The sequence below is a fragment of the Archocentrus centrarchus genome, chromosome 2 (genome assembly GCF_007364275.1).
Source record: "Archocentrus centrarchus isolate MPI-CPG fArcCen1 chromosome 2, fArcCen1, whole genome shotgun sequence".
NCBI classification, from domain to species: Eukaryota; Metazoa; Chordata; class Actinopteri; order Cichliformes; family Cichlidae; genus Archocentrus; species Archocentrus centrarchus.
Window position 1 is genome coordinate 3,051,972 of NC_044347.1, and position 12,607 is coordinate 3,064,578.

Here is a 12,607-nt window from a genome sequence, read left to right on the forward strand (position 1 = left end):
AGGTACATCTCATAATTAATGTACATCTCATAATTAATGTGTATCTCATAATTGAACTAAAAATAAACTGTTTTATAATGGTCATTATAGGAGCAGCTGTAGCAGGTGTGTGGTGTACTGTTTGCTGTGCTGTATTTTTTAATAAGTTTTGATTTCTTTGTAATTATCTCTAGTCATTTATTTCTTAGGGGATCTGTTAGTGACAGTAACAACAATGAGTAAACTCAGTTTCTTCCTCCTTTTTTTGTTTATGCTTTTGTCACCTTTTGAGTGGACTTTGTGAGTACCTGGAGCCGCTTCATTATAGCCATGAGTTCCTCTTGTTTTTGGACAACTGGTATGGGAGCCTCAGCGGAGATCATACAGCTGGATCCTTCTGTTTGGAATTGGACCTGGGCATCCAGAAAACAGGTAGACGTGGAGGTATACAGCAGAAGCTCATGTGACAGGGCCACTGACAGATACCCCTCCCCACAGTTATGCTCACCAGTGTTACATTAATCCACAAAAAAAGTCGATGAGCTCCAGGAAATTTTCAGGAGATTTATTTTTTATTTGTCACTTCCTCTCCATGGGGTCCTTTATCTTTGAAAAGATTACATCATTCTATCTGTGCTTAAAATGAATAAATAAAAAGCCCCAAAGCTCTAAAGTCAGTGAATGATAACAGACCTGTGGCACTTACATGTCTTACATTGAATTTATGACAGCATTGTCAAGGAGGTGCAGAAAAATCTAAAGGTCATCCAGTTATATTGATAAGGCATTGAGCACCTTTCTAAATATGATTCTAGCAAACTTAGAGGGCGCAAAGACTTTTGCACAACTTGTTTTATTGAATCTTATAAATCTTTACTGATTATTGATCCTTAACCTTTAATAGCATTCAACCCCATATTAGCAGGATGACTTGAGAGGTTTCAAAACATTGATCCTGGCTTGATATATTGGCAGATGGATTTTTTTAAATGGAAGGTCATAACTAGCAGAAGTAAATGGTGTCTTATCCAATATTGTATTTTCCTCTTCATGGTTGCTACAGGTGCGTTCTTTCACCACTTGAATATGGGTTGTATACTAATGAGCCAATGTGTGAGGTGCCATGATCTTTGCAATCACTGAGGCCCTTTTTCCACTGACCGGATGCCGGTGCCAGCATTTGAACCGTTCAGCAGTTTTTCCACTGCAAACGCACTCGGTGCTCTTTGAAAAACGGGATCAACTCTGGCCGCAAGCTAGCTGGTCTGGAACCACGAATGCGTGACAAAAGCGCCATCTCAATGTAAAGTTTTCTACCTCTGTTTCACTGCATGGTGTGTATTAATGAGAAAAGCAAAGCGATGTTCATTAGGTTGAATTAGGTTGGGCTCTAAGGCTGAACTTGCTGCTTTGTATCAGTTCATATCACAGATAAAAGGACACAAAGTGCGTACTTGTCGTCTAATCGCTGTCTGTGTTTCCCTCTGTGCTGCACACAGATGCTGCAGTAGTTTGGTTTGGACCCTAAAACGTATTTGCAGCACAGAAAGGGGAGCGTGTTCTCCCACGTTTGTGCGCTTCGGCTTCCGTGTCCAGACAACTGCATTCTGGGGTAGCTGCTGGCTCCGAGGGCACTCATTTGCCTGCTCACTGGAAGATGGGTTGATAAGTGGATGAGTGTGTCTCATGGTGCATTTGTCTTTGTCTTTCTGAGTAGGTGTGTGTGTGTGCATGCAGTCCTTGTCTGTGCATGTGTGCATGTATAGCTGGTCCTGGGTATGGGCCTTGCTGTACCTCGCCCCCCGTGGGGTGTGTTTGCTCCCCACTGGTCATTGCTGCCTGCCCAGGAGGCAGGCGAGGCTGGGTGTTTTTATGTGGTTGCTGGCCTGCTCCCTTGGGGGTTGTGATCTGGGAGGGTGCCGGGTCAGGGCTCTGCTCAGCGTTGGCTTCTAGGGTCCTGGGACCCTCCCCTGGCGTGTGCGGGGATGACTGGCCTCTGGCGGGGGCGACTACCCATCATTGCTGGTTTTCTAGGGCTCTTGCACTTTGGCCGTGGGAGCCCCGGCTGGGAATGTCCTCTTGGGTTGGACACATGGTTGTCATCAAGATATGTGGTCTTGGGTCTTCAGTGCTCATGGGCGGGCTGTGGGTAATAAGACAGGCAGCTGGGGTCTCTCTGTGTGGAGTTTGCATGTTTCCTCGTGACCCTGGTATTCTCCAGGTACTCTGGTTTCCTCCCACAGTCCAAACACATGCAGTTACTGGGGTTAAGTTAATTGGTGATTCTAAATTGCTTATAGGTGTGAATGGTTGTCTGCAACAGCCTGCCGACCTGTACAGGTGTACCCTGCCTCTCAAACTATGACAGCTGAGATAGGCTTCAGCCCCCCCGCGACCCTGAACAGAATAAGCGGAAGATAATGGATGAATGGAATTATATGAAGAATGATGTGTGGGTAAATGTATGCAAATAAAGCAATACTTGCTAAATTTGTCCAATATCATATTTCAGTAACATTTTAGCAGCTTTGTCTTGTATCAAAGGCTCAGTGCTTCTAATCAGAGAGCTTCAGATTCACTTTATTGCATTTATTATTCAGTCTTTTCAGTTTCTTTTCTCTGCAGCATGGAGAACAGCGGCTGTGCTTTCTTTGGCTTCCTGCAGCAGCTCTGATGCTCTCTTCTGAGTCTGTAGCAGGAAACAAAAGTCGAGTTATTCATGAGCAGCTCAACACCAGCCATGAAGACGCACACGGACACACTCACAGCTGCTCTGAAGGCTTCATCTGTGATGTCTTTGAGGTTGATCGTGACGTTGTAGTGCGCTCCAAAAACAGCTGTTTCTAAAGCTTTAGCTGCTACCTGCAAGCATCGATACAACAAGAGGGCGCAGCTCATTCACAAGTTTCTGCTGCAGTTGGTGGTTGATAGAAAAGTGTGTCTAAAAGATTTAACATGCATTCATGTTTATAATTTACAAAAATCTTATCATATCATCAGTAAAAATGAATCTCCTGTTTTATTTATGTAACTGACCACAAAATTATCAGTGTTTGTTGGAGTAAATAAAGTCAGAGAACCTGAGCAGAACAGGCAGAAATGATGACAGAAATGAGTGTTTATGTCACACCTGAGCATCAGACTTGCAGCCGATGTTTCCATAGGCGACCATTTCTTTAAGAGACGGCCAAAGGACGCTGATCCTCTCAGCCAGAGCCAACGGGACCCCAACAGCTCGCTTCAGCCCCTCCTGCATGGCAGCTTCTCTCCTGATGAGAACAACAAACAGGAAGTTTTTCTCCATCACAAATATAGCTGTAAAAAATAGCACTAAATATTTAATTTCAATACACACAGCACATTATCACAGGTGAACTATATGGCCCTTAAAGCTACCAGTACATTTTACTGATAAGAATGAACCAGACAGCATTCAGTCATTTGCAGCCATTAGCACCCCCTGGTGGTCTTGCAGTGTAGCATATTCACCTTTTAATTTCCTCTGCCGTGTTCTTTGGCATTTTCAGTGCTGCCTGCAACATACGACACATGTTAATGTAAAACTGACATGAAGACACAACATGAATCAGACTCTGGTTAAAGTGGAAGCAGTGTGGCTCTCCTCACCATGTAGCTGTTGAAGGCGGAGGAGTCGGCATCCACCATGTGCAGCAGCTCATTCATGGCCTGATGAAACGGAGGAATCAGCCTCCTCATCATGCTGTCCAGATTCTCAAACTGCCTCTTCCCATATGTCATCTGACCAACCATGGCCCCCAGTGCTGCACCCTACAGGAGGGACACAAAATAAAAGAAGTGACTAAAAATAGAAATGTGTCATTCTGCTGTATTTTCACACTAAAAGCTCGAACCAGAGCAGCAATGGCAGCAGAAACAGATCCTCCTCCAGGAGCTGCAGTCCGAGCGCCGACACTCTGAACAAACTGCCGCAGAGACAAAGACACCAGTTGTTCATCTTCCTGTGACTTCACCATGTACCTGCACAGGTAACACATAATACCGAACATTAAATAGTCATTAATCAGCCTCCTATTGATGGTTTTTCTCATCTTTCATACTGACTGCATCCTTCTAACAAGCAGTGCTTTAAATAGGCTTCATCAGACCTGATTAAATGTAAAAACACTGTAATGTCTCCTGGGTTTGTCACCTGGATATGCTTAGAAAAATGTTTGTGTGTTTACCAAACTTGCAAATCAGAGACACAAACAAAGCAAACAACTTTCTACCAGCAAACAACCACAGGCTCAGAAATACAAGAGCTTTCATGATTGTTCTGCAGATGAAGACAAAAAAACTGCTTCATCTGCAAAAACACATTCCTGTGCACCTGAAATTCTCATTAAAATCACAAAACACATTTCTAATTGATAAAGTCAGCTGCCAGTGTCTGATTTCCAACCAACAGACTATAATAGTAACAGAATATTGTTAACACTAAACTGGAATCATTGATATCGGTGGCTACAGGCCACAGATTCTGTTTGCCACGAGTTCTTTCTGGACTTCTCCTGATGATCCTCTTTTAAAAGCTGAATATTGAGGACGTTCTGATGGATGTTAATATAAGTCAGTCAGTCAGTCAGAATACTTTATTGATCCCAAAGGGAAATTACTACTGTTACAGCTGCAACCGTTTCATTTAAACGAGTAAACCTAAAACACAATAACATACACTAAAGGCATAAAAGTATAAAGACTAAAGAGATATTTTGACTATATACACATCTAAATCTATACACATATGAAAATTGTGAGTGCAAAAATTTTTAAATAGGTGTCATTATTTATATATGCACAGTCCTTTTTTGTACAATGTATAAGTGTATGTACAATGTACAATGTATATACTGTATGTACAATGTATATGGATATATAATGTATAATGTATAATGTATAATATAATTCAACCTTATCTTAGATCTCTTTTCTGGATGTATAACATGTCAGCTGAACACCTCACAGTTTACTCACTCTATGATTCTCTCCTTTGGGTTGAATGGACCGAGGGAGTCAAGTCCGAGTTTACTGATCACCTGACAGCAAACACACAAACAATCAGAGCCTGGATTTTATTTTTCAAAAACTGCTTTTTTTTTTTGTTTTGTTGCTTTTAAGACTGGCTTGCTGACCAGTCGGACTTTGTGCTCCTCTTCGATGATGAAGAGTCGGTCTCTCTGGATGTAAAAGTCAGCAGCATCCAGCAGGGCCTTCAGAGGGATCAGCCCAACAATCTGAGAGCCGACCACAGGCAGGCTCAGGTCCTAAACACAACAAGGTACAGTCAGTAAAAGCAAGGTTTTGGTTGGTCTTTACTTTAAAAGTTATATGGAGATTACAGTAATTCAGACCAGGTTTGCCTTAATACTGATGATTTTTTTTCATAACTGAGCCTGTGTGCAGCTCTTACCTCTGCATCTCTGCAGATCTCCTCATACACGGTGTGGAGGGGGGTCACCTCGTAGTCCAGGATGTTGGTGGACACCTGAGCAATGTTGGCCTCATCCAGGTACCAGCCGATCCCCTGCACCTTCTTCAGCAGCCCAGGCTTAACACCGCAGAGGGAAAAAAGAAAGACTAATTTAACGAGATAGATCCCAGAAAACCAAAGAACAGGGAAAGTTAAAAAAAACAAAGAAAAAAATGGAAAAAACAAATGGAAAGAAAATAGAGAAATCTGGAAGAAAACTAAATTTAAAAAAAAGGGGGAAAAAATACAGAACATCATCAAAAATTGAAAAAGAAATAAACAAAAAATCAGAAAAAAATGTGGACAAACGGGACATCCCCGTAATGTCAGTGAGCAACACCCAGTGCATAATCAGCTAAATAATTGACTCAGACTCCCAGGATGCACCTGGTCCTTCCCTCGACCCTGCTCCCTGATGTCCAGCGCGATGCGATGAGCCTGTTCTTTGGTGCTGATCAGGTTCACATTATAGGCGATGAGGAACTTGCGAGCACCGGTTACCGTGGCACCCCAAGATGGTACAAAGAGGGCGGGGCCAAAGTCAGGGGCCCATTCATCACGTTTCAACTGGAGAAGAAGAAACAAAAAACTGCAACTAGAAAACAAAGTCTGAAATGTAAAACCTGAACTGCAGAACTGCCTTGCTTTTAAGCATTAATTTACCTTCAGAATTCCACCACTAACTCATCTGTGTTTAAAACAATTATCTGTTGTTCAGTTTTTCAGAAACATGATTAATCACAGGAAGAACAACCACACAAAACTGAAGTGAGTGAAGCAGAGATGATGGTTTGTTGAGTCCTCACCTTTTCAGGTAAAGCTTCGTACTCTCCGGCCCTCACAGATGGAAGGCTTCTCCTGGTCTCTGCTCGAGCTGCTTCTCCGTAAAGATACACTGTGGAAAACAGATCACCTCTTTATTTTAAATTTAGAAAATAAAATCATGTAAGCTGAGACTCAACTATCAGCTTTAACCCTATAAGGGTCAAGCCAGTCTTTCACTGTTGGCTCTCCTTGTGACACTTTAAGATCTGTATAAGGAGCAGGAATACAGAGTCACCCACTCTTATTTGTACTGCGGGAGTGCCGCAGGGTTTGGTTCTGGGTCCTTTTTAACTTATAGATCAATGATCTACCTTTATTATATTCAAGCTAAATATGCACAGAAATCACCTTTACTGGAATGACATTAAGTAACTTTCAGATTTTTGCAACATTCATCAGAAGCATGATAATAGTGTAGTAATAATGTGGCAAAATAGGTAACATATGTTAAAAATGTAACTACCATGTAATTACATTTTTAGTTTTACTTTCAAATTATTTTGTTTCTCATTCTTGTTTTCTTGCATGTGTGACTGCAACAAAGCTGAAACTGTTCACAATAAGTCTCACCGGGCACGTGCAGCATCTCTGCCAGTTTCTGTCCAAAAATGTTGGCACACCGCACACAAGCTTCCATGGTGACGTTCTGGACGGGGATAAAGGGACAAACGTCCAGCGCTCCGGTCCGAGGATGCTCACCTGGAAAGAAACACATTAAACTCGATGCTAAACAGCAGCTCTTTGAGATTCTGCTATAGGCCTAGGCTGCTGGGGGTTATGATGCATTTACTCTGTTTATACCCCACTCTGTATTTAATCATTAGTTATTATTAATCTCTGGCTCTCTTCCACAGTGTGTTTTTGTCCTGTCTCTCCCCCCTCAGCAGATGACCCCCCCTCCCTGAGCCTGGTTCTGCTGGAGGTTTCTTCCTGTTAAAGGGAGTTTTTCCTTCCCACTGTCACCAAGTGCTGCTCATAGGGGGTCGTTTTGACTGTTGGGTTTTCTGTGTAAGTACTGTAGGGTCTTTACCTACAATATAAAGTAACTTGAGATGACTGTTTGTTCTGATTTGGTGCTATATAAATAAAATTGAACTGAATTGAATTTAGATGACCTCCAGAGCTCAGACTCACCTGAGTGTTTGCTCATGTCAATGAGACTGAAGGCCTGGCGGGCGGCGTTTAGCGCTCCCTCCACCACTGCATCAGGAGAGCCCACAAAGGTGTAGACGGTCCTGTTCGTGGAGGCCCCAGGGTCGACGTCCAGCAGGCTGCAGCCAGGGGTGCTGGAGATGGCTGCTGAGATGGCATCGATCACCTAAACGGTTCAGATAGAAACTTTGCAGTGATGTTGGTCACTACAGTTCAGTTAGACATGCTCAGAGGAACAATAAAGGGCTAGTACACTTTTCTTTTGCCAGTAAGGATGCCCAGGTTGCCCCCAGCAGAGTTTAGACAGTAATGGCTGTAATAAGCAGCTCAGTGAAGTGAATGATCAGGATTTCATGCAGAATTTAAACTGAAGAAATTGGCACTCAGCTGTTATTTAAAACCAGAATTTAAGTAGAAATTGTACAAAGATAACATATCAGAAGTTAAAAATGAGGACTTGTTGCTAACAAGTTTTTAAAAATGGATTTGGAGCATGTTTCCCACTGTACTGCATCAGGTCATTTATTTAAACACTGTCATTGTTATGAAGCTGAAAGCCACATATTTCTCATTCTTCCTCAGTGCAGGATTTCAGCTCAACCTTTGTAGTATGTTTGATCCATAAAGCTCTGATGTTTCAGTGGATGACAGATTTGGACCATATTTAAGAAGTGAGTTTATTTTGAAAAGACTCTATGGGAAGTTATTATGTGGTCTAGCAGTGCCTCTAATTGGGTTGCGTTTGGGGGCGGGGGTGATGCATCACTCATTGGTTGGTGGGTTTAGGTGCAGAGAGTGAATCAGTAAAGTCAGAGCACTGAGTAACTTTTTATCCTGTGTGCTATTTTAACTTCCAGTGAAGTATTTTATTAAGTTTTTATTCATTATTTTATAAACACTGATCTTCCATATTTCAGTACACACAGCTGCTCCTGCTAAACAGGGAGTCTACATAAAATAAAATCTTTTACAGTGTTCCAAATTTCTGGTTTTGATTGAATTACAACTCTATGACTGCGTCCACTCGACTTTATTCAGGTCACTGAGCACAGGTGTTCTCACAGGAGACACAATCAGAGAAAGAAATCTGGACCTCACTCGTTTCTAAACCCTGGTTACATCTCTGAGTGCATCACTGATGATGGCTTTGTGCTGATGGTGTTTTGTTTGTCTTTAATCAGTGAGGACAGATTAAAATGAGCTGACTGAAATAATAAAACAGCTTCTGTGTGTTGATCAGGACACTCTCAGACAGAAAGCACAAAACCAAACAGACTCTCTGATTATTAACATGATCGTTCTGTGATTTAAAAGTAAACTGACTTTAATGTTCTGGCTCTGTGGGAGTGTTTTCCTCTTCGGGGAGAAGAGGTCAAAGGTCAGCTCTGGAGTGAATGTTTGATGGCTGTTTAACAAATGTTTAAACAGATAATCTCAACTCAAGAGCCTCTTACTCCCTTTAAACGTACTGATGTTCAGACTTTGTTTTCAGACTCTTTGGTTAAAGGATAGAGACTAAAAGATGAGCAGTTTGATGTTCCATCAGTTCTTTTCTACTTTAAGTTCAGTTAGGAGGCACATTTGGAGAGAAAATCACGTATTTTATAGCTGACCATAAACTCCATTATGTCCTTCCTTCTCATTACTCTGAACCAAATGTTTACTGAACTGCAGTTTTTGACAGTTTTAGTCACTTTTCAGCCTTTCATGCACTTCCTGTCCTGTGAAACCCACTTCTGTGCAGACGTGTTGATTATAAACTGCTGTTGATGGTGGTGGTGGTCTCTCCCTGAGCCTGGTTCTCTCAGAGGTCTCGTCCTTTTAAAAGGGAGCTCTTGTTCCCCACTCTCACCAAGCGCTGCTCACAGGGAATCACCGGATTCTCACTCTCTCTCTCTCTAATGGGCTACTATTACACCATAAGGTTGTTGCTCTTTTTAAATGAACTCAACTTCAATCATATTTAAACCATTAAATGAAACATGCATACAGCATGCATGTAACACAAACCCAAAAACATAGTTAGCATTCTGCTGATAATTCTTTGCTCCTCTCACCTCTTTGTTTCGACCCTCTGAGAAGTTGGGGACGCACTCCACCAGCTGAGCCATGGTGCCTGCAGACTGAAGGAAGCTCCACAGAGTCCAGCTTAATCCAATCCAAACTCACATGGCCCCTCCAAAAGCCCCCGAACCCCTCAGTCACACATTCAGCAGGAGTTCAATCATTAACTGTGCAGCAGCTCAGTATGTAGGTCAGCTGACAATGATTACCACCTCTGCACACACACACACACACACTCAGCATTGTTTCAGAGACTGTTTCTACATGAGGGAACTACTTCCTGTTCATGGCGCAGAATGAAGAGGCCTCTATGGAGCTGCAGAACAAACACTCTTCTTTCTTTGTAATTATAGTTTTAATTGAAGTGGAGGAGCTTTAGCCTTATTTTTCTATCTTTCCCCCTATAGCAGTAACATTCCTTTCTGTGACTATTAGAAACGTCACAACACAACAGTCGCTTTACAGCATCCTCCATTTTAATAGAGATGTTAAAGGAGCAGCAGCCTCCTGATGGAGTCACCATCAATCAGCACAACCAGCTCCTTCTTCTGCACTCATGGGAGGTTCTCCGAGGCTTCAGCTACACTCCTGATGACTGGCGGAGTTACTGTTTGATAAGAGGCACTACTGAGGGGGGATGTCCTGTCCTAAATCTCTGACTGACCAATCAGATACCAGCTGATCTCAAATCTCCAGAATAGGGTGGGTCTGCATCATCAGTTACCATGGAGATGTTACACTTACATTTGTTATTAGCAAGATATTCAGGTTGTTTCAGTCACGAAAAAGAAAACAAAATAAGATGAATTTGTGAGGATGGATTTGTTTTGGCACAAAGGTCAAAAGGTCAGCACAAAGATGAACTCCTGCTCCTGTCTGACACACTCAGTCTATCTGAGAATAAATTGAAGAGGAACTTTAGTCTGATCGATGCCTCTTTCATGACGATTATATGTGATATTGATTTACTGATCCCCAGATACAGAAAAGCTGTGTGTGTGTGTGTGTGTGTGTGTGTGTGTGTGTGTGTGTGTGTGTGTGTGTGTGGGTCAGAGTCTGACCGATAAACTCGTCCCAGTCTTTGAGCTCTCTGTTTGTTTTCTGATAAATCAGGATCATTGAGCATAAACACTATAAAGAAACATTTCACTTTTTATTTCACAGGAAGTTTAAACGGTACAAACGTGGAGTTTGGTTACTCTGTAACATCAGGTCAGACCTGTTTGACTGAGCTGAATGACTAAATGAAAACAGAATATTTTTGTATGAGCTGAAACGTGTTGAACTCCTATTAAATATAAAAACACAAAACACTTCATTTTGAAAATCTGAATAAACTATTCTCATTGCATATATTTAATGCACATTTAATTTGCATTCGTCCAGACGAAGCGTTGTCTGCGGCGTGCTCGCAGTATTCTTAAAGACCCCTCTTAAAGACCCCTGTCACCCTGCTCATAGACTTTTTGTCACTCTGCCCTCTGGCAGGCGCTTTAGGAGCCTCCGGACCAGGATAACCAGCTTTTTCCCCAGAGCTGTCTCCCTACTGAACTCTGTCCAACATTAACTTTCACTTACATCCTGGACAGTGACTGCACTACATTCATTTACAGCACTTGTTACATGGTACAGCACTGTATAATTGTATATTGTATATTATCATAGTTTTACTCATTCAGCACATCTTGTATATATATATGCACACATAAATACATCTATCTCATATTAAGATTTAAATGATAAATTATTCCATACATATGTTTAGCAACTTATCTTTTATATTTCAACTGTATATTATGTCTATAATACCTCTAATACATTCTCATTAATATACTCACATGCATATTCACTATATTCTATTACTGTTTAACTACTGTTTCTTGCACTACTGGTTAGATGCTAAACTACATTTCGTTGCTTTGTACTGTACATGTGTAATGACAATAAAGTTGAATCTAATCTAATCTAATTTGTTGTTTTTCAGCAATCCCGTAAAAAAATCTGATATATGAAACCCTTTAAACTGTTCAGTTCTTGGTGTGTGAGTCTGATTTAATCAGGGAAATAATAACGTTTTATGTCCATGTGATGCGTTCATCTGAAATAATATAATTTAGTAATTACAACAGCAGCTGATTTAAACATGCTGATAATCCTCAGAGTGGGACACAGACTTCACTTTGGGTTCATGAGCAACAAAGTGCAGTCACCAGAGGGCGCTGCAGAGGCAGCAGTAAACTAACCTGGTCTAAAGTTACATGATGCCAAACAAACACTGGCAGCCAGGGATGATCAGCTGATTGGCTCAGATGGAAATTAATCACATCTATAAGAACGCAAACTATATGTGTATTTTAAATTATTTCTGTTTTTGCACTTTGTGCTGTAGAATGAACAGATCTGTAAGCTGTGCTGGTTTTTGGTGATTGGACTAAAAGTTTCAGATTAGTTGAATCTGTAGAAGCTCTTCTACTTTTATTTTATTTATTTATTTTTAATATGACAGCTACAGATGTATACTGTAGTCGAGAGTTTACCCTGCCACAAATCTTGCCCACTCCTCATTCACTTCATGATGAGAGAAGCAAAATGTCCACTTATGTGGACATATTGTGGATGGATGGATGGATGGATGGATGGATGGATGGATAGATGGATGGATGGGTGGACGGGTGGGTAGATGGGTGGCTGGGTGGATGTACCGGATGGTTGGATGGATGGACGAACAGATGGGTGAATGGATGGATGGATGGACAGATGGATGGATGGATTTGTAGATGGGTGGATGGATTTATGGACAGATGGATGGACGGATGGATGGACGGACGGATGGATGGACGGATGGATGGACCGACGGATGGATGGACGGACGGATGGACGGATGGACGGATGGATGGATGGATGGATGGATGGATGGATGGATGGATGGATGGACGGATGGATGGATGGACAGATTTTCCATTTTCTCTTTGAATTATAATGTTGTGTTAAATCCTCCCTGTAAACTAACACAAAGCTCCACTGTAAGCTTTTATGGGGTTTCTATTGTGTTGACCAGTTTTTGTTAGACTTGTTAGCTTTACTGCTGACGGCTTG

At 41.7% G+C, this 12,607-nt stretch overlaps 1 protein-coding gene across 1 annotated transcript; it reads right to left on the reverse strand.

The window, feature by feature from the left end:
- Positions 1 to 2,378: 2,378 nt before the first annotated feature.
- On the reverse strand, positions 2,379 to 9,658 carry ftcd (formimidoyltransferase cyclodeaminase). Its single transcript, XM_030751534.1, has 14 exons — positions 9,505 to 9,658; positions 7,430 to 7,613; positions 6,866 to 6,994; positions 6,277 to 6,365; positions 5,858 to 6,037; positions 5,411 to 5,548; positions 5,133 to 5,264; positions 4,975 to 5,036; positions 3,852 to 3,978; positions 3,607 to 3,768; positions 3,469 to 3,512; positions 3,110 to 3,248; positions 2,746 to 2,841; positions 2,379 to 2,668 (listed from the first exon to the last, which is right to left on the reverse strand). Exons 1-14 carry the CDS (start codon positions 9,556 to 9,558, stop codon positions 2,585 to 2,587), a joined length of 1,620 nt encoding a protein of 539 aa, XP_030607394.1. The 5' UTR covers positions 9,559 to 9,658; the 3' UTR covers positions 2,379 to 2,584.
- Positions 9,659 to 12,607: the final 2,949 nt, after the last annotated feature.